This window comes from Mesoplodon bidens (assembly GCF_964165515.1).
Source record: "Mesoplodon bidens genome assembly, chromosome: 2".
NCBI lineage: Eukaryota > Metazoa > Chordata > Mammalia > Artiodactyla > Ziphiidae > Mesoplodon > Mesoplodon bidens.
Genome location: NC_138177.1, coordinates 67,752,054 through 67,774,035, shown reverse-complemented (window position 1 = coordinate 67,774,035; position 21,982 = coordinate 67,752,054). Strand labels below are relative to the sequence as shown.

The window sequence follows — 21,982 nt, the reverse complement described above, 5'->3', positions numbered from 1 at the left end:
GAGTCCGCCTGCCGATGCAGGGGACACGGGTTCGTGCCCCGGTCCGGGAGGATCCCACATGCTGCGGAGCGGCTGGGCCCGTGAGCCATGGCCACTGAGCCTGCGCGACCGGAGCCTGTGTCCCGCAGTGGGAGAGCCCACAACAGTGAGAGGCCCGTGTACCGCAAAAAAAAAAAAAAAAAAAGAAAGGAGCCCAAAGCTTATATCCCAGAGATCAGGAGACTATCAGGGAAGTCGAGAGGAGGAGCTTGCTTGAGAAATTTAAATAAGGACTTTGGCTAATATTCTTCACTTACTTTTACCTGCATTACCTTGCTTGAATCTTCCGTGCACCTACCCTCCTTGTAGGCAGTGTGTGCTCCTTTTCTGAGGTCACATGAAGGCCAAGTTGGGGGAGTCAGGACCCAGACCCAGCTTCCTCCAGCAGACATCTCTCTTCACTGGGTGATAGCAAGTGAGAAAAAGGCCTGCGCGCCATCACCCAATTGTGTTCAGGTGAGTTAGCAGATCGAGCGGCTGCAGAATAAACTTGCTCACTGCCCAGGGTGCTGGGTTGGTTGTAGGTGCTTTGGCCAGCCTCACCTTGTGCCTGTAGGGACTCCGGGCTGATACGGCTGAGTGGGACCACTGCAGGGCTTTTGCTTGGTCCTGTCCCCTGCTGCCAGCCTCCAGAGGTCTGCATGCTCAGCCCTGGCTATCTTCTGCTTCTGTCCAAATGTCCCCCTATCACACAGGCTTTCTCTCACCTGCCTACACAAAAAGCCACTCCCTCTCTTCCACCTGTGTTTCTCTATATCCTTTCCCTGCTTTATTTTATTGCCTCCTGTCATATCACATATAAATCTATTTCTTTTCTCTCTTCCACTCCAGAAGATAAGCTCTCTGAGGTCAGGGACTTTGTCTTGGGCCCTCAGGATCCCCAGTGGGGGACTCCATGAATATTTGTTGAATGAATACATGTATACATGAATAAATGAAGGTAAAAAGAATGTAGGATAAATGGTTAGTCTTATTTTTCTCCACTTTTGAAAATGATACTGTTGGGAAACACTTTAATAGGAAAACAAAAGTAAATCTATTTTCCCATCAGTATCAAGTGATTAAAATGCCTCAGGTTCGGTGCGAGGTTACAAAGCTTGGAGTAGCCTCAGCAAATCTGAGAGCTGGAAAATCCCCCTTGATTTCACAGGTGAGGAGAAGGCCAGGGAGGGTGGGTACATACCTGGCTGTTGCTCCGTCTCTTCAACTTTCTGAGAAACTCATTCTCTAATTCTTCATGTTTCCAAAGTTCAAACCCACGATGAGAAAGCTGCTTGGAGAAGTCCTGGATGTGCTCGGGGAAACTGTTTCCAACCACCCGGCTTCAGGCCTGAGGTCACCCCTTCCACTGCTTCCTCCTTCCAGCGTGTGGGAGGTACCTGGGGAGAGGATCCTCACCTGGCCCGAGAGGGCAGTTCAGCCGTAGGGCAATTAGATCGCCCAGAGAGGCTGCACCTGGCATCCCCAGAGGCTGTTCTTCATGGCCCCCTGGCTCTCCCAGCAGGGGGACTTTCCTGACTACCTACAGAGGGGGCCAAGAGGAGGCTCTGAGGGGCCAGGGCAGGAAAACTGACGCTTGGGTAAGCGGCCACGTGAGTTTCCATGTTGGAGCCTCATCCCAGAGTCACCGAGGGGTGGAGGGCAGCCCTCCTTACCTGCTGACCACCTGTCCTGGGATCCACGGATCCAGGCCATGGACGGTTAGGACAGTCACTCCTTTGGCTTCGGCAACACTGCTGCCTGGCCCTTGCTCTGCCCCTCTTGCCTTGAGGCTCCTCAGCCTGGGTTCTGGCTTTTCAGGGCACGCGGCTCATGGCCTGGGATCCTATACCTGCACTTTTGAAGCAGGCCTCCCAGAACTAATTATTTTGCATGACAGCTGGGGCCCTGACCAAGCCCTGTCCACTTCCTACTGACTCTGACTGCTTGTTCCTGAGGTCCATTATCGAAGGCCACTCGCTCTGGAAACGTGAAGTCTGAGAACTTCCTTTCTTGACATGGCAGGGCAGCCCACCTTTTAGGAGGTTCGTGCAGAAACCTGAGGAGTAGGCAGATTGGGAGGCCTTGGTGTCATATGGACAGCAGCAAAGAGAGTAAGCTGCGGGGCAGGCACAAGTGGGAGAGAGGCACACATCCGGCCCTGGCCTCTGCACTACCCAGCAGTGAGGTCCCAGGTGGGGTGAGTGTGCCCTGGGTGACAAGCCCTGGTCTGGGAATCTGGCAACTGTAAATATATCACTTTACATAGATGGATGGGTGGGTTGGGGATGAATGACTGGGTAGATGGATAGATAAATAAACATTTCCGTAAGATGTGAGTTCCTCACCAGCAACTCTCCTGCTGGCTTACCCCATTCCCTCGGAGCAGCCCTACCTTGGGCTCAGGCTGACTTTGCTGTGGTCTCCAACTGGGGCCTGACAGAAGGGCCAGGATCTAGGGAGGAAATGCTTTCTCGCTCCTCTGGTCGGGTAAGGCCTCTGGACACGGGCAGCTTTACCACCACCATCATCCACCAAAGCCTTTTTGAACCCTGGACATACCATCTCCCTGCCTCTAAACAGCTGCTGCCTCCAAGCCTGACAGGCACTTGCACTTGCTCAGGAGAATTTGACCCAAACAGCCCCAAGACAAAGTGAAGTCGTTGGATATTTGTTATTTGAAATAGTCTAAGTGGAGGAAGCTGCTAGCAGGGTGGGCGTGGAAGCCACGCACCGTGCAGAGAGGAGTAAGCAGCCCAGGGATTGAGTGGGGAGCGTGGAGGGGCACAGTGTCTGTGCAGAAGGACTCACCAGGCAGCAGCTGCTCCCCATATGGGGGTGGGAGTGGAGAGGGTGGGGACAGTGTGGTGACACGATGTGCTTGTCTTCCCATGTCATTCTTGGGTTCTGCCCTCCATCCATAAACTCAGGAGATGCCCATTCGGGTTTTTTTCCACTTTTCTGTCTCCTGTTTTGTGTAATGTGGAGGAAAGGGCAAGCTGTGGGCAACAGGCACTGCACAGGGCTGGGCCGTGCATGGGGAGGGACAGCAGGTCTTCCCATCCTGCAAACACTTCCCTCAGGGGCCTCGTTTCAGAACCAGGCCCTTCTCCTGGAGGGGAAGCTGGGAAGGAAGGCTGGCTGAAGGTGAACATTCAGGATGAGGCAGAGGAGAGGATTATGGGGAGGGGAAAGATTGTTTGATGGACTGTAAGCTTTTTAAGAAGTATAGGGTCAAGGTCACACTCAGCTTTGTATTTTCAACAGTGCCAACCACCAGACCACATGGAGGAGGACTAAGGAATGAACAGGTTCCCATATCTTGGTTAATGACTAGAAAAAAGCAGAACAGCACAAGGAAGCTCGTGTGACAGTGGAAGAGACGGGAAGGGATCAATGCCCCCAGATTAAAGCGAGTGTAGGGGTCAGCTCATTCCAAATCTCTAACACCCCCTTTCCTGCTGCTACAAGGAAGCCCCTCACTAGGAGGGGAGAGGAGCTGCCTGGGGCAGCTCAGGATGAGGATATTTCTATGGAACACAGATCTCATCTCCTTCTGGGGAAGGGATCTAACCCTGCAGTCATATCAGTGCTAAACAAAAACGCACTGGGGGGTGATTTTAAATTTCTTCTTTATTAAAAAAAAAGCATTTTTTTCTGGGTTTTTGAAAAAACTTCTCTAATACATAAAACAGTTTTTCCCGCCCCTTAGCACTTCTTTCTTGCCTCCTTCACTCCTGCTTCTGGTGCCAGCTGCCTGCAAGACCCAGATGAAGAAACCTTCTCAGATTGAGATGTGGGAGCTGGAGGGGGTTGAGGGTTTGAAGGAAGGTGGTTACTGGTCAAAAGGAGAAGTTCATTCGCACAAAAATATAAACCGTGGAGGATGAGACCAGCACATACACGTATGGATTGATCTACAATCCGTATAAAAAAAATAGACCCAAATTGTCATTTTACATTGGCAATATTATACAAAATAATATATATTTTTTAAACACACACCCACATACACACGCACACACACACACACACACACACACACAAGGTGCCAGTAGCCCGTCTGCACTTCTGCTTCTGGGAACAGCAGTGTCAGTAGGCAAAGATGACATGGTAGGTGACCTGGTGGCCATTGTCCCAGGCGTAGAGCAGGCGGTCCTTGGGGTTGTAGTCTATCTGGGTGGTGTAGGAATACTCATTCTCAAACAGCAGCCTGGGGATGATCTGCGTGTTGGTGTGGGTGTCAAAGGCGTAGGAGATGTTGGCATTGCGCTGGTTGTAGCTGTCCACGGCGTACAGCACCCCACAGATGACGAAGCAGTTGCCATAGAAGTTCCGCCGGAGCCCTGTGCGCCATGTGGTCTCCTTGTGTGTGCTCAGGTCCACGGCATTGAGCTTGCTCAGGACGATGACCTCCTGGCTGAAGCCCTCGTCGTCCAGGGCTGGGTAGATGAGCCACAGGCCATTCTCATCCACAGCAAAGTCCACGTCCGAGTGGCCCTGCCACCTCCAGGGCGTGGCCTCCTCATAGGCCACGTCATGGAGCATGGCCCAGGCAGCCACATAGCGCTGCTTCAGGTCATACTTGATGATGTTGCGGGTGAAGGCCCGGTTGTAGTAGAAGGCACCGTTGTACACCACGTGGCCTGTGCCGATCCAGCTGTAGGGGAGCTTGTAGGAGTTGCTCCAGCGACCTGTGGGCAGTGAGAAGGCAGAAGGCTTGAGGGCAACGGTGCAGAGACAACCTGCCAGGCAGGGAGGGGGCAGCCCAGAGAGATGGGACGTGCCATCGGCTTGAGGTCTGGAGCCCACAGTTTGTGTCTTGGTTCTGCCACTTTCTAGTTCTGTATAGCATCCTCATCTGTCATTTAGAAATAACGATTTCCACTCCCCTCACTGAGCTGTTTCAAGGATCCAGAGTGCTAATGTATGTGAGCGTGGTTTGTAAACTGTCAAGGGCCATGGGAAAGGGAGGATGTATCACTACTGTTTTCTGGACCAGACTCCAGGTTGTCCCATGTCCCAGGGACTGGGAAGGAGGGGCAGGGCTGAGAGATGAGAGAGCAGAGAATGTGAAGGAGTGTGGAAGAGGGACATCCCGCTACCAGAGAAGGTCCTTTTACCATCAGAAGAAGGCGTTGCTCTTCTTGTCCACTGTCTCCACCCCAAGAGATCTGGCCATGATTAAAACAGAGGACAGTGGGGAAGGAGGAACCCCCCTAAGGTGGACCCATATCACGTACCTTGTTTGAAGTTCTCCAGGTTCCGGAACTCTACCAGGGTGTTGCCATAGTAATAATTGGTTACGTAAATCCGCTCATCTTTGGCCAGGGGGTCCTTCATCCAGGCCCCTTCATTCCGCCCGTATGTGTTCTGCGTGGTTGGCCCCGTGATTGTGGAGAGGGTGTCCTTGCACCTTCCTGACGGAGGAGAGGTGGATGGAGAGGTTGGGATGATTGAAGAACGCCCCGCCCCTAAAACCCTTGCTGGCTCCGCCATCTGGAGTCTGAACTCCTCGGCAGGCTTCTATGACCCTGTATAGCCAACCTGATGCCAGACATTTTCTCAGCATCATCCCCTGCTATTCCTCTCATCGCTCCTATATTCTACTCCTATGAAGCCATCTACTGTCACCATCCTGGGCCACTTTCATGCCACCATGCTTTGCTCCTGCTGTCCTCTTACTTCTCAATCCTACAAACTCATCCCTCAAGGATCTAAGCTCCAATGCCCTTTTCTGACACCACATCCTCCTCCAAAAAACCATTCTGGCCTTTTATTGGATTCTATCCTGCTCCCATAGTACTGTGAATGTACCTCTCTTACAGGACATGTCATCTTATGTCTCAACAGTGTTTGTGCATCTCTCTCCTGACTCAAAGCCCACCCCCATCCAGAGCATAAACCCCAGGGAGCAGGGTCTGTGGTTTTCCCCTTTGTGTCCTCAGTCCTCAGAATACACAGTGTCTGGTAGGCCACAGGCACCGAGCAGATGTTCTGAAACTTGAAAGAATACATGGCAGCATGAGAAGTGTGACCAGAGGAGAGGACTTTACAGGTATGACCAGGAACATGGAGCTTCACCAGCCATGGAGCTACCCCAAGGGGCTTGGCCCAGGTCACCAGCAGAGACCAGCCCTGACTGTGCAGTGTATGTCATGTCCCTGAGGCCCACCTTCTGGGTCCTAGAGGGCTGTCCTCAAGCCTATGCCTCTGTGGGTAGGATGCCAGGGCCCCCTTCTGGGAAACTGGAGGGGCCGGGGACCAAGTTCCCACATAAGGAGCTTACTCTGGCTGTAGGAGACTCCTTGAAAGGTCAAGTCTGCTTTAAGGGGACAAGAACTCTGCAATGCCATCCTGAGTGACTCTTTGGAGAGACCTGGTGCCCATGAGAGGTCCTAAAAGACCACTAGAACCATGCTGGGTTCTAAATCAAGTTGAAAGCCTGCCTGCATGCTTAATATGCAGTATTATTATTGAACATGGCCCTGAATGATACTGAAATAACATGTGACTGCAGCGAGCACGTGCTCTTTTTGTCTCTGCCATAGTGGGTTATGAAGGAGATGGGAAGAGGACAACAGAGGGGGCAGTGGGAGAAGCAGATTAATCCAGGCTTTACAACTTCCTCTTCCTCCTCCTGGCAGCTGGGACCAGCAGAATACCCCCCAACTGCCATCAAGGCTGGTGCACAGATGGGCAACAGTGATGAGAGTAACTTGTCCCTGACATTCACGTGGAACCAAAGAGTAAGGGGCTACAATTCAGATTCAGGGTTCTCTAAACTCCAGGCCACGCCCACTTCCAAATTGTTGCAGTCTGTTCTATCCGTTCTGCTCCCCCATAGCGGTCTGAGCTGGCAGGACAGGGCAGGCGCTGTGCCCTTGGCCCCGGGCCTGGGGCAGCCAGGCGTCTGAAAGTAGGATAAACATTGTTTCTCAGGCAGGGCCCACAGTTGGGTGCAATTGGCAGGGTTCAGGCATCTCTGTGTGGGGTTTATTAGGTCCTGGTCCGACAGAGAGGAGAGGGTTTTGGCCTCTGTAAGACAAACAACAGAGCCTACCAGCCAAAGCCTCATTCCCCCACATCTGAGTTCATCTGCTCAAGACAATAAAATAGATGGCTCTGGCTGAGCCCAGGCAACAGAGTCTGATGGAAAATATCTCATTCCCTGGCGCTGAGCAGGGCCCTGGCTTGCCAGTGGAGAAGCTGTGCTTCCTTAGAACTAAGGTAAGCCCTAGCATGCCATCCCCAGGGAGGGGCATTTTTATGTGCCCCCTTCCCCTAGAAAAGCCCAGTGAGGACATCAACTCCTTGTCTGAGAGGCAGCCCCCAACCCATGCCCAGAGCCCCACAAATGGCTGTGGGAGGCCAGGGGTTTCTGCCATGGCTATGCCACCTCCCTGCCCAGATATGGAAACTGCAGATGAGCTCCTGGAAGCCAGGACTCATCTAAGTTTCGATGTACCGCATTGCCCCAGGCAGCCCCCCAAATCCCTGCAGGGTCCTGTCTCAGCACTAAGGCTCTGCAATGAGAGGGGCTTAACATGAGGCTATGGAATGTGCCCCGGGTTTGCAGACAGAGGCCTGACATTGGTCTTGGCCCTGACTCCAAAGTCTGTGTTTCTTTTAAAAGGTCACAGAGCTTTAATTTCTTCCACAGTAAAACAAGTGTAATATATGCCCTACCTACTTGACAAGAGCGCTTGGAGAATGCACTCTGATGATGGTATGGTAGGCTGATTAATGGCTTCCAAAGGTAACCAGGTCCTAATCCCTGGAACCTGTGAAGGTGACCTTATATGGCAAAAGAGACTATGTTGCGATAGGGGGACTATCTTGTATTATCCAGGTGGGTCCTAACTGCAATCACAAGTATCCTCATGACAGGGAGGCAGAGGGAGATTTAACTACAGAAGAGGAGGCAACCTGATGATGGAAGCAAAGATTGGAGTGATGAGGCCACAAGCCAAGGAATGCTGGCAGCCACCTGAAGCTAGAAAAGGCCAAGAAATGGACTATCCTGTGGAGCTTCAGGAAGGAACCAGCCTTCTGACACCTTGATTTTAGTCCTGTAAGACTCATTTCAGCCTTCAGGCCTCCAGAACTGTTAGAGAATAAATTTCTATTGTTTAAGCCATTAAGTTTGTAGTAATTTGTTACAGGAGGCATAGGAAACTAATACAGATGGAGTCAGCTTCTGGCATCTTTATTTCTGTAGGAAGAGGGGAGTCCCAGCTTACAGCTTCAAAGTCCCGATACCCAGGACCTCAGGCTGTATCTCCACATGCCCTCAGAGCAAATGCCGGCAGCCCACAGGGTGGTCCAGCACAGGCAGGAACAGTGGGACAGACAAGTGTGGTTTGAGAGCATTTGAAGACAGGTTCAAGGGAGATCAGTAAACCACGAGGCCCAGACCCAGGTCTGAGAATCTGGGGCCATTCAGAGGCTCCCACCCTTGGCAGCAAACTGTCAGCCTTGGAGAGAAGACACAGCATGTCTAATCCTTTTCAAGGATAATGAGAGAAGGGAGGGAGATAGTTTGAAGGCACTGAAGAGAAAAGAGAGTGCTGCCCGCAACTCATCTTAGAAGTGTTCCCCCGAAGCATGGTGACAGGGAACACTTCCTAAGCCATCTCTATGTATTAACTCATTTAGTCATCGATAGTCCTGGGAGACAGTTGGCCCTGCATCAAAGGTCCCCGGGGTCTGAAAAGTAGGTGCTCTTCCTCTCAGCATATAAACCTGCTCAAACCTTGCCATCTAATACAAAGAAATCAGCAAACAAGAGGCTCCCGTGCCCTCTGGGGCTCTCCAGTGTTCACGCAGCAGGTCTCTCCTGCAGGGTGCAGGGGAGCCCACACACTCCTCAACTCCTCCCCTGAGGGCTGCCTTAAATGCTTACACACTGTCCATCAGGGATGCTCTCTGGTCTTTTTTTTTTTTTTTTTTTTTTTGCAGTACACGGGCCTCTCACTGTTGTGGCCTCTCCTGTTGTGGAGCACAGGCTCCGGACGCACAGGCTCAGCGGCCATGGCTCACGGGCCCAGCATCTCCGCAGCATGTGGGATCTTCCCAGACCGGGGCACGAACCCATGTCCCCTGCATCAGCAGGCAGACTCTCAGCCACTGCGCCACCAGGGAAGCCCTCACTGGTCTTTTTATTCTAGTCAAGCCTGTCTTTTGTCTGAAACCCCCACCCACCTCCCCCCATCTCCCTTGCTCACTGGGCTTTCACACCCTGCTCTCCTGTCCCCACTCACCACCCTGGTCATGCTGCTTTTGGCTGGTTCTCTTTTCTGCCCACCTTTCAGATGTTACCCCTTAGAGCCCCACTTTTAGCCCCTTATCTTCTTGTTCTTCCTGTGTTCCCTGGGCACACTCAGCTCTTATACAGCCCGGCGTTTGTTTCTGAGCACCAGACATCCAACCCCTACTAGACATTTCTCTCCTGTGTGTCCTCCTGATTCCTCAGACTTAATGGATTAAAAATGGAATTCGGGCCTTCCCTGGTGGTGCAGTGGTTGAGGGTCCACCTGCCGATGCAGGGGATGTGGGTTCGTGCCCCGGTCCGGGAGGATCCCACATGCCGCGGAGCGGCTGGGCCTGTGAGCCATGGCTGCTGAGCCTGCGAGTCCGGAGCCTGTGCTCCGCAACGGGAGAGGCCACAACGGTGAGAGGCCCGCATACCGCAAAAAAAAAAAAAAAAAAATGGAATTCATCTGCTTCAATTCACAGCCTCTTCCTCCTGTACTTCCTGTCCTGGAGAAAGGCATGGCACACCGTTAACCAAGCCAGGAGCCTTGTGGTCCTCCCTGATGTCCCCCTCTCCTCCACCACATACCCATTGGTCGCTGTCTCCCACCTCTTCATCTCTCTGCCCTTTCCCTCCACCTCTGCAGCATTTGCTATGCCCAGTGAACACAGGTGGACCCACTGTGCATGGGAGTCCAGAAAGACTCAAAGTGAAGACAAGGCAGGTGTGTTGTCCCTATGACTGAGTAAGTGGGGTCCGACAGCCCCAGAGGCCACAATTTCCATTTGAAACAGAACTTGTTTTGAACACAGAAAGAAGGCAGTGGTATTCTAAGAAGCATAAATAACCAAATAACCCTATCATATTCTTTCTTACTTGTGTTATTTCCTCATATTAGCCAACAACTCATGCTGAAAATGACATAGAAAAGGGAAAGATAGGGCAACTCATAGTTCCTTTTCTTTTTAGTCTTCCTTACTCAGTAAGCCAAAAGTAGGGAGTGTACAAAAGCTGGTAAAGTGTACTCATATTAAGAAGTGAAACAGAAACAGATGAGTTAAGTTTTGTGTAAGTGTTTCCACTGGTCTGCTAGGCACAAAATGCATACGCATGTAGGAGCCATACATACATACCCACTGTCATTTTGGTGGATTCCACATGAGTTAAATAATCTGACCTTTGCATTGAAAACTGGCAGTGCACAATACGATAAAATTCATGCTATTCACAATCGCATGAAATCCAAAGAAAAAAACCAAGTGAGAGAGAGAGGCCAGAGAAGAAAGGAAACAGCTTTATACTGACTACCTTCAATGGTACTTTTCTCCTGCTCTTTGAACGAGGGGCTCTATGTTTTCATTTTGCCCTAGGCTATACAAAATGTAGTTGGCCCTGACCAAACTGGTTCACTCCTGGGGCTCTTGCCAGGCTCTGGTCCTTCTCACTGCAGTGCTACCTTCCCTGGCTGTTTTCTCCTCATCCCTCAAGACAGGTAGGTCAGCTTCTTTTTTCAGAAGAGAGTGTCTCTGACCCCAAAGCACCCTATGCATTCACTCACCACCCTGAGTTGAAATGGTGTTTATGCGTCTCATATACAAGCTTGTGGTAACTCCAGGTCAGGGATGCTGCCTTATCTGCCTTTGCATGACCAACACCTACAGAACCTGTGCATCAGCAGCACCCAGTACTTTCCTTAAATTGACAAATCTGAATATAGTCCCCCCGCTTAGAACCTCCTGTACCACTTTTAGATATAAGTCCCAACGTCCCACTCCCTTCATCAGCAGGCTCCTCTCCCTTATGTTGCCCTGTGTATGCCAGGACGATGGGCGTTCTTTAATCCCCCTGACCTCCCACCCCCCATGCCCGTACAGGCTCACGTTGTCAGCTCTGCCCTGGGGACCGCACTTGGAAATGGAGCTCCACCCTCAGAACCAAAGACAGTCTCCACTGGACTGCATACCTTGCCGCTTGCCAGCCCTGGCCACTTTAGTCACCCGTATCCCCCTCACGGTGACCCCTCTGTGGAAGTGATCAGAGCTCACTGCCTTTCACAGCCAGCACAGCGTGGGGCTGAGTGAATTAGGAGTGGATGCTTCATCCTTGTAGAGAGGCACAGACTTTATTCCTTATCCATTTACAAGGAATGTCTCCACTTTCTCCCCTTGTTTCTAGGGCTAGGGGCCTCTGTGTTCTGACTGAAGTTCCTCGTGGTTGCAGGGGGCTGGTGAGGTGCCCCAGCAAAGAGACTGAGAGCAGAGTGTGTGTGTGGAGTTGGGGGTCGGGAGAGCTGCCTGTCAAGTGACTCAGGGCAGCCAACTGGGACACTTCTTGGTCCCGAGGCTGGCTGCCGTGGAGGACCTGGCTAGCCCTGCCCCTGCCCGTGTCAGCACCAGGCTGCCTCAGACCAGGCCCGCTGACATGTGGCAGGCTGGCTGGCCATCTCGTGCCCACAGCCAGTGGCTGGCCAGGCCTCGGGGACTGTTAAGGTGGTTTACTTTGTGAAGGAGACAGTCTTTAGCCAATCATATTGCCTAGGTTCGACCATGAGGCAGGCTCTCTGGTAGTGCTATCATCCTGACTGTCCTCTTTGTCTGCTCCTTCCCACTCCCCACTCCCGCCCCAAAGCAGCCTCTTCTAAAACATGACACAGGAGTTGCAGTCCTTAAAGTATGGGGCTCTGCAAAGCCTTGGCAACGTGGCACAAGCATCCTCTTCCTCTGCGGTAGCCTGAGCAGACCTCTCCGAGACACTAAGGATGGTGACCGCTCCTGTCCCGCCCCTTCCCTTCCCGAGCCCTGGCTCTCATCACTGACGGCATTTTTCCTCTCCTGTCCTAGAGCTACTATGCTTTGGCCAAAAGTTAATTCCAATTTGCTTGTTTTGGGAATTTTTCTGAGAGTTTTACAATTCCCCTGAGGAATATGGTGGACCTTTTAGGGTATTACAAAACCAGGTTTAGAAACCATGGGATAGGATGTTCCTTTTAAAAGCAGCCCCATTTAAAAGCACTCAGACAGCTCAAAGTCAAAATTGCCAGGCTCAGTAAACAGCAAGCAACCTTTCACAGGCAACAAATCAGTGGTCTGTGTTGGTTTCAGCCAAATGATTTTTATTTAAATGATGACTACATGTAGTCCTACTCGGCCAGGCACAGGCAGGCAGGAAGTCTGCAGAGAAGGTTCCAGAAAAGAAATCTCACCCACACTAACAGCAGCCTGAGAGAAGCACTTGACAGTGATACATGATTAAAAGCGATTCCTGAAAAAACTTGCCAAGGTTCCACATTGCCTAAACAGCCACCCGTCTCTCTGTGCCACCCCCTTTTCATCCCTTGGTATTTGAAGAAGCACTTATATCTGTGTCCATGTCCCTGTGTTTTTTTTTCTGCAGTAGACATAAAAGGCAAGAACTTCAGCTCTTTTGAAAAATCCTACAGGCCAGTCTTTAAGCAGAAGCTTACATCCTCTGTGTAAGACAGATGAATGGATAAAGAAGATGTGATATGTACAGACAATGGAATATTACTCAGCCACTAAAAAGAATGAAATAATGCCATCTGCAGCAACATGGATGAACCTGGAGATTATCATGCTAAGTGAAATAAGTCAGAAAGAGAAAGACAAATATCATATGATATCGCTTATATGCGGAATCTAAAAAAAAAAGGATACAAATGAACTTATTTACAAAATAGAAACAGACTCACAGAGAATGAACTTATGGTTATCGGGGGTAAGGGTGGGGGAAGAGATAAATTCGGAGTTTGGGATTGACGTGTACACACTACTCTATTTAAAATAGATAACCATATATGACAAACCCACAGCCAACATCATCCTCAATGGTGAAAACCTGAAAGCATTTCCTCTAAGATCAGGAACAAGACAAGGTTGCCCACTCTCACCACTCTTATTCAACATAGCTTTGGAAGTTTTAGCCACAGCAGTCAGAGAAGAAAAGGAAATAAAAGGAATCCAGATCGGAAAAGAAGAAGTAAAGCTGTCATTGTTTGCAGATGACATGATACTATACATAGAGATTCCTAAAGATGCTACCAGAAAACTACTAGAGCTAATCAATGAATTTGGTAAAGTAGCAGGATACAAAATTAATGCACAAAAATCTACGGCATTCCTATACATTAATGATGAAAAATCTGAAAGTGAAATCAAGAAAACACTCCCATTTACCATTGCAACAAAAAGAATAAAATATCTAGGAATAAACCTACCTAAGGAGACAAAAGACCTGTATGCAGAAAACTATAAGACACTGATGAAAGAAATTAAAGATGATACAAATAGATGGAGAGATATACCATGTTCTTGGATTGGAGGAGTCAACATTGTGAAAATGACTCTACTACCCAAAGCAATCTACAGATTCAATGCAATCCCTATCAAACTACCACTGGCATTTTTCACAGAACTAGAACAAAAAATTTCACAATTTGTATGGAAACACAAAAGACCCCGAACAGCCAAAGCAATCTTGAGAATGAAAAATGGAGGTGGAGGAATCAGACTCCCTGACTTCAGACTATACTACAAAGCTACAGTAATCAAGACAGTATGGTACAGGCACAAAAACAGAAATATAGATCAATGGAACAGGACAGAAAGCCCAGAGATAAACCCACGCACATACGGTCACCTTATCTTTGATAAAGGAGGGAGGAATGTACAGTGGAGAAAGGACAGCCTCTTCAATAAGTGGTGCTGGAAAAACTGGACAGGGACATGTAAAAGTATGAGATTAGAACACTCCCTAACACCATACACAAAAATAAGCTCAAAATGGATTAAAGACCTAAATGTAAGGCCAGAAAGTATCAAACTCTTAGAGGAAAACATAGGCAGAACACTCTATGACATAAATCACAGCAAGATTCTTTTTGACCCACCTCCTAGAGAAATGGAAATAAAAACAAAAATAAACAAATGGGACCTAATGAAACTTCAAAGCTTTTGCACAGCAAAGGAAACCATAAACAAGACCAAAAGACAACCCTCAGAATGGGAGAAAATATTTGCAAATGAAGCAACTGACAAAGGATTAATCTCCAAAATTTACAAGCAGATCATGCAGCTCAATAACAAAAAAACAAACAACCCAATCCAAAAATAGCCAGAAGACCTAAATAGACATTTCTCCAAAGAAGATATATAGATTGCCAACAAACACATGAAAGAATGCTCAACATCATTAATCATTAGAGAAATGCAAATCAAAACTACAATGAGATATCATCTCACACCAGTCAGAATGGCCGTCATCAAAAAATCTAGAAACAATAAATGCTGGAGAGGGTGTGGAGAAAAGGGAACACTCTTGCACTGCTGGTGGGAATGTGAATTGGTACAGCCACTATGGAGAACAGCATGGAGGTTCCTTAAAAAACTACAAATAGAACTACCATATGACCCAGCAATCCCACTACTGGGCACATACCCTGAGAAAACCGTAATTCAAAAAGAGTCATGTACCAAAATGTTCATTGCAGCTCTATTTACAATAGCCAGGGGATGGAAACAACCTAAGTGACCATCATTGGATGAATGGATAAAGAAGATGTGGCACATATATACAATGGAATATTACTCAGCCATAAAAAGAAATGAAATTGAGTTATTTGTAGTGAGGTGGATGGACCTAGAGACTGTCATACAGAGTGAAGTAAGTCAGAAAGAGAAAGACAAATACCGTATGCTAACACATATATATGGAATCTAAGAAAAAAAAACTGTCTTGAAGAACCTAGGGGTAACACGGGAATAAAGACACAGACCTGCTAGAGAATGGACTTGAGGACACGGGGAGGGGGAAGGGTAAGCTGTGACAAAGTGAGAGAGTGGCATGGACATATATACACTACCAAACGTAAAATAGATAGCTAGTGGGAAGCAGCCGCATAGCACAGGGAGATCAGCTCGGTGCTTTGTGACCACCTAGAGGGGTGGGATAGGGAGGGTGGGAGGGAGGGAGACACAAGAGGGAAGAGATATGAGAACATAGGTATATGTATAACTGATTCACTTTGTTATAAAGCAGAAACTAACACATCATTGTAAAGCAATTATACTCCAATAAAGATGTTAAATAAATAAATAAATAAATATAAAATAAAATAAAATAGATAACCAACAATGACCTACAGTATAGCAGAGGGAGCTCTGCTCAATGTCCTGTAATAACCTAAACGGGAAAAGAATTTGAAAAAGAATAGATACATGTATATGTATAACAAAATCACTTTGCTGTACACCCGAAACTAACACAACATTGTTAATCAACTATAGTCCAATATAAAATAAAAATTCAAAAAAAAAGAACCCCAGCTCTTCTGAAAAATCCTACAGGCCAGTCTTTAAGCAGAAGCTTACATCCTCTGTGACGATGTTATTCTGGTTGAATAGAATATTGAACAACAAGAGAAAATGTATCCCTGTCTCCCATTCCTACCACCAGGTAAATAGCGGCTAGGACACAGGGTTTCTCCTGTCTGGGCATCAGCATCTCAGTCAGGCTAATGCAGGGGGTGGTGTCCTAAGAATCCCAGAAAGGTGCATGTCGGGAGTTACATCAGAAAAGCCCACTGGTGGCAACACCCAGGTTGGTAGGTGGACTGTGGAGACAGTAGAGAGTTCCACCCCTGGCTAGGAAGTCGCCAAGGGAAGAGGCTTCCAGGCTGGAAAACACCATCGCTGAGGACATACAAGGCGTGCAGATGTACCCGTAGCCTGTCTTCACTGTTAGTATTCTATGCACCTGTGGAGGGACAGTGGTGGGCAGCTGTCTAAGTTTCTGGGGGAACCATCCCTCCTACCCAATTGGTGGTGGTATGGGGGCCCCCCGGGGAGCTGATTCCCATGGCAGAAGAGGAGATGGAGTGCTGGGCCCATGAGCATGGTCAAGGCTGCCCAGAGCCAGTTTGGAACTGGGAACCTCTGCTCAGACCCTGGGGCATTCTGCAGAAATTGAGCAGGACCCGCAGCTTCAGAATTGATTATCCAGGCAGTGAGGAATGGACCTTTTCTATTCTATGGTCAGCTTGCTCCCATGGAAGCAAAAGAAAGGAAAAGAAAAACATTCTCTCCTCCCACCCCAACCTCTGTGGCTCAAGAACTGTCTTCTTGCTTAGCTTCCTCCAGGCCAAGGTTCATGAAATTTTGCCCTGGGGTCATTTGGTTGTTTCCTTGCCATTATTCTGGGATTTTTCACCCAATAGGAATCCCTTGCTGTACCATGGCCTGATAAACTTACTGCAGAAAACCGCCGAATATAATGGAGAAAACAGTCTTTAGCAAATTTCTAATTTCTGAGACCCATCGACGGGCAGAGATTTGGCCCAGGTCACACAGCTGTCAGCGGCAGAGACCAGGCTATAACAATGTGTTTGGCTCCTTCCACCATCTGTATGGCGTAGCTGGCACCTTATTCTGAGGAGGAATTTGGAAAGAGGTTGCCAAGGGAGCAGAAAATGGGAAGGGAAAGACAGGTATAAGGCAAATCACGTCTTCCGTCAAATCAAGTATACTTTTAATGAAATTATTATTCAATAATGTTATTTCTCAATCACTATGGATGGTGACGTAATGAATGTTTGGTTTAGCTCTTTTTGGAAGAGACCTCTGTAGCCAGGTCTCATTTCCTTTTCTAGTTGTTCCTCGCCCCCCACTGCCCCCCGACATCACACACACACACACTCAGTTTACTGTTCTCAGAGTCATCTCGTGGACATGGAACTCCCAGGCACAGAACAGGGCTGTGTTCTCTGTGCTTCTGGAACATACCCTGCTCCTTTAGACCTAATAGAAGATTTCTCTACTTAGAAAACTCCCGTTTGGGCTTCCCTGGTGACGCAGTGGTTGAGAATCTGCCTGCCAATGCAGGGGACACAGGTTCGAGCCCTGGTCTGGGAAGATCCCACAGGCCGTGAAGCAACTAGGCCCATGAGCCACAGCTACCGAGCCTGCGCATCTGGAGCTTGTGCTCCGCAACAAGAGAGGCTGCGACAGTGAGAGGCCCGCGCACTGCGATGAAGAGTGGCCCCTGCTCGCTGCAACTAGAGAAAGCCCTCGCACAGAAATGAAGACCCAACACAGCCATAAATAAATAAATAAATAAATAAATAAATAAATAAATAAATAAATAAATAAATAAGAAAACTCCTGTTCATCCTTCAAAACCCAGTTCAAAGGATACCTCCTTAGAAAAGCTTCCCCAGCCTTCTTAGCAGCCAGGCCAAGCTGCTGCTCCCTCTTTCATGTCTCTGTTTCTGCATTCCTCTGTTACAGCATTTATCACATGATGCCACAATGTTTCCATGCTTTCTAAGGCTGAGGGCTCATGAGATTTTCCCCTGGGGCCCACTGCACTGGTTATTCCCCTGTTCCCATTCTTATTATTCTGGGATCCCTCTGCCCACATAAGAATCTATTGTTAGTTCATGGCCTGGTAAACATACTGCAGAAAACTTAGCCATCATTAAATAACCAAATACCCAATACCCACCACAAAGCCTAGTACACCAGCACTTGACAAACATCTATAAAATTTATTAATGAAGCTGAGATCTTGGCTCCATTAATTTACTTATATTTTAGAAAGGAGTTTCCCACTCCTATCACTGGCACATTTTGAATACATAGACCCTAGATGTTAAAACTGATCATTGGCCAAGGTGTAACTCCACCTGCCTTTCTTTATGAAGCAGCTGGACCATCTGAATCCTCCCTCTCCTTTCAAGCCATTTCCAGGCTCTGCCCTTCACTTGAGCAGGAGACCCAAGCCAGGTAGAATGAACTCACCTATGACATTCCGTATGTCATCTTCTTCCTCGGGGCTCAGGGTGGGGCTAAGGGGGGCTGTGCCCTGCCCAGCAGTAGCATCTTTCCCCAGTGAGTCTGTCCTGACTGGCGGGGGAGGCACCAGGGTTGTGTGCGTAGCCTCTACAAATGCATCCTCGGGAGCCACTGATGGAGGCGCTGAGGCTGGAGGTTGCTGGGTGGCTGTGTGGGCCACGGTCGTGGCTGGTACCTGAGTAAAAGGTTTAAGGACTGTCTCCCCTGTGGGATCTGGAAACACTGAGGTGGTTTGGAGTGGTGTTGAGAATTTTTCAACTGAGGCAGAGAGAGTAGGGTCAGGGACGCTGGCAGCTGAGGTCGAGGCCTGAGGCTGTGCAGAAAGCAGGGCTGTGGTCTGAGTGCCAGCATCAGTGGTCACAGCAGCATTGTGATGGGTGGCTACTGGCCTCCGGGTGGCACTGGTCAGCAGGTGGTTGTGTCTCAGAAGCTGATCTTCAATCAGCAAATCCATTCCGTGTTCACCGCTGAAAAACTCATCTTCTGGGAAACAAACACAGGTGCATTTGTGACTGGGGGAGAGGAACTGTGAGCATGAGGTAGGTGGCAGATTAATGAGGGTTTCTTTCCTCAACATGATGCCCTGATTTAGAGATAGAGCCCAGGTGGGATTTAGAAGAAGCAGGTGAAAAGGAGCACAGATGGAAGCATTTCCTGGAGGGTCTCTCTGAATAGTCTACTGCTATCCTCCACCTGCGACCCAGGGGCCACCTAGAGGACGCACAGCCAAGGGCTACGAGACCTGGGAGGAAGTTATTCATTCATTCCGTAGGTATCTATGGAGCACGCACAAGAACAATGAGCAAAAAAAAAACGATCCTGCCCTCGCAAAGCTTCTATCTAGTGGTGGAGACACCAAACAATATATAGATTGTACATTTGAAGGTGCTATGAAAAAAAGTCTAGTAGGGTGAGGAGAAGGGAAGAGAAACTTGCAGTAATGGATAAAGTAGTCAAGATGGGACTCAGTGGGATGGAGAGATGAGCAGGGGCTTGAAGGAGTGAGGGAGTTAGCCAAGCAGCTATCAGGGGAACAGTATGCTAGGGGGGAAATAGCAGCAGTGCAAAGGCTCTGGGGCCAGAACATGTCTGCCGAGGCTGAGGAGAAGTGAGGTGGACAGAGGTCAGAGAGAACACGGGAGCCAAGTCATGTGGCGTTTGGCTGTTGTGTTTGGACTTCAGTTTTTAATTCCAAGTGAAATGGGGCAGTCTGCAGGGTTTTGAGCAGAGAGGGAATATGAGGAGGCAGAGATTTCTTAGGAAGGACACAAAGAGGTCTAACCACAAAAGACATAATTGGTCAATTGGATTTTATCTGCTCATCAGAAACACCATTAAGGAACTGAAAATACAAGCCATGGGCAGGAAGAAGATATCTGCAATATGTATGACTGACAGAGGACTTGTTCCAGAATATAAAAACCCCACAAACCAATTATTTATTTATTTATTTTGGCCACAATGTGCAGCTTGTGGGATCTCAGTTCCCGGACCAGAGACTGAACCCGGGCCATGGCAGTGAAAGCGCCGAATCCTAACCACTAGACCGCCAGGGAACTCCCACAAATTAATAATTTATAAAGGCTACAAACAGTTAAAAATGGGAAAATGGGCTTCCCTGGTGGCGCAGTGGTTGAGAGTACGCCTGCCGATGCAGGGGACACGGGTTCGTGCCCCGGTCCGGGAAGATCCCACATGCCGCGGAGCGGCTGGGCCCGTGAGCCATGGCCGCTGAGCCTGCGCATCCAGAGGCTGTGCTCCACAACGGGAGAGGCCACAGCAGTGAGAGGCCCGTGTACCGGAAAAAAAAAAAAAAAGAAAGGGAAAATGATTATGCCAGCGACTGGGTGAGCAGAAACTGTAAGGAGGTAGAGGCAGAGCAGGTGGATGAGTCAGGAGGCTGCTGAGCAGGACCTGATGGGAGGAACTGGCATTCGCTCTGGCAGAGTGGAGAGAGAGGAGGAGTGGGGCCTGCTGGGGTGCTGGGCAGGGAGAGAGAAGAAAAAGGAGGGGCCTGTGGCAGGGAGGAGCACAGGAAGAGGAAGTGTTAGGGAAACAAGATAAAGATGAGGTGAAAGGGAATATCTGTTTTCTGTGAAAAAATAAGAGGGACAGAGATAAAAGGGGTCCAGCATGTGCTGGAGTCTCAGTCAGGTAGCCCAGGGCCCCTGGAGAAGGGACAGGTGGGAGAAGCCCACTGTGTGGCTGTGAGTGAGTCATTCGCCTCTATGCCTCAGGGTCCTCATCTGCGAATGGGGAGGACTGGACTCCAGGGCACTGAAGTCCCTTCTGGCTCAGCCACGTTCTGCCTTGTGGTCCTCTGCAAGCCCAGAGAAGGCAAGTGACTTGCCCCAGGGCGCTCAGCAAGTTGTGAGGAAAGGCCATAAGAACTCTGGATAATTTGTAACTGCAGGGAATTCTCAGGTAACCGAGCTGGCTCTGCGGGGCCACAGTAGTAATCAAACTGCAAAAAGGGTGTGTGCCTCACAGGAAGTGCACCTCCACAGGGTCCAGGTGGTGACTCCATCCCTTGCCCTGCCTCTGGGGGGGGTGGGGGCGGCCCTGCTGACCCCAACTCACGATGCTCTTCGATGTCATTCTCCTCCTCAGGGTCCTTGGCTTTGTAGTAGGTGATGCCCCGAATGACGGTGGGCTTGGAGGCTGGCCGGCCCCTCAGGTGGACCTGCCTCTGCAGGGGCCGCTGAGGCTTCATCACCTCTGGTGGAGCCAGTGGCCGCGTCTGCAGGAGCTTGATGGAGTTGATCTGCTGGGACACGGTTTCTTCCTGCAGAAACCTCTCTTCATACTGCTCCTCAGAGGGGACACAAGGGAAGGTCAGGTCACTGGTCAGAGGGGCAGTGGTCAGGCAGAGACAATGCTGGAGCCAAGGCCATACAAATAACAACAGCTAATCCTAAAAGCACTTCCTAAGAGCCAGGCATTGTTCATCTTCTCATCAGCCCTATGAGGTAGGAACCATTTTTAATCATTTCCATTTACAGATTGGGAAACTGAGGCACAGAGAGGTTATATAAATTGCCCAAGGTGCCACAGCAGGTAAGTGGTAGAGGCAGGATTTGAACCCAGGCAGTCTGGCTCCAGACTCTGTCTCTAACCTCCATGCTATTCTTCTCAGAGAGTGCAGTTGTCCTCTCCACTCTGGCCTGGGGATGCTGGGTGACTTAGATCTGGTATCAGTTTTTTCTAGTGTGGCTGGGACATGAAGGCTGAGGACCAAGATGCATACCTCAGGATGAATCATGACTGCTTTTACTTATGCTGTTAGCAAACTGCCCCAAGCCCTCCCTAACGAATCCAGAATAAAGTCCCAAGTCCTTGGCCTGGCACTGAGAACTCAAATCGACTTGACCCAGCTCAGCATTCTTCTCTCTTGCTCCACCCTCCAGCGCCGACACCCCCGGTACTCCAGGCACTTGGTTGACTCCTGAACTTCTTGGCTCTGCTGAGCTTCTGGGTCTTTGCTCAGATTGTTTTCTCTGTCTGGAAGACCATTCTCTTGCCCCTATATAGCTATTTCTTGAAATCAACCCATTTTTCAAGGCCTGGCTAAAATCTCAGGACCCCAAGGAAATACTCCCAGACCTTTTCATTCAGAATTAATCTTTCTTTCCCAATCATCCCTTTGTACTTTGTGGCAGAGACTTCCAAGTGACCACCCAAATCCCCTGTCTCCTTGTTCCTGACTTAATGAGAAACTGGTTTTGTGGGAGTGGTCATGGGACTAAGTTCTGGTTGGTAGGGTATAAGTAGAAGTTGGTGGGAAGAGCTTTTGGAAAAGTTTCTTAAGGCTTGGGGCTGACTCAGCTGGAAGGCATCTTTT

At 49.2% G+C, this 21,982-nt stretch overlaps 1 protein-coding gene across 4 annotated transcripts in view; it reads right to left on the bottom strand.

Annotated features, from left to right (window-relative positions):
- Positions 1–3,652: 3,652 nt before the first annotated feature.
- The window catches only part of OLFML2B (olfactomedin like 2B), a 41,441-nt gene continuing 23,111 nt past the window's right edge, over positions 3,653–21,982 (bottom strand). Inside the window, exons 5-8 of one of the 4 annotated variants that reach the window (XM_081216565.1) lie at positions 20,722–20,953; positions 18,088–18,621; positions 5,262–5,438; positions 3,653–4,712 (exon numbers count right to left, since the gene is read on the bottom strand). In XM_081216565.1, coding sequence (XP_081072691.1) covers positions 4,111–4,712; positions 5,262–5,438; positions 18,088–18,621; positions 20,722–20,953 — 1,545 coding nt within the window. In that variant the 3' untranslated portion in view covers positions 3,653–4,110. Of the gene's footprint in view, positions 4,713–5,261; positions 5,439–18,087; positions 18,625–20,721; positions 20,954–21,982 lie in introns of all 4 variants that reach the window. The other 3 variants (XM_081216564.1, XM_081216563.1, XM_081216566.1) reach the window with 3 other exon arrangements.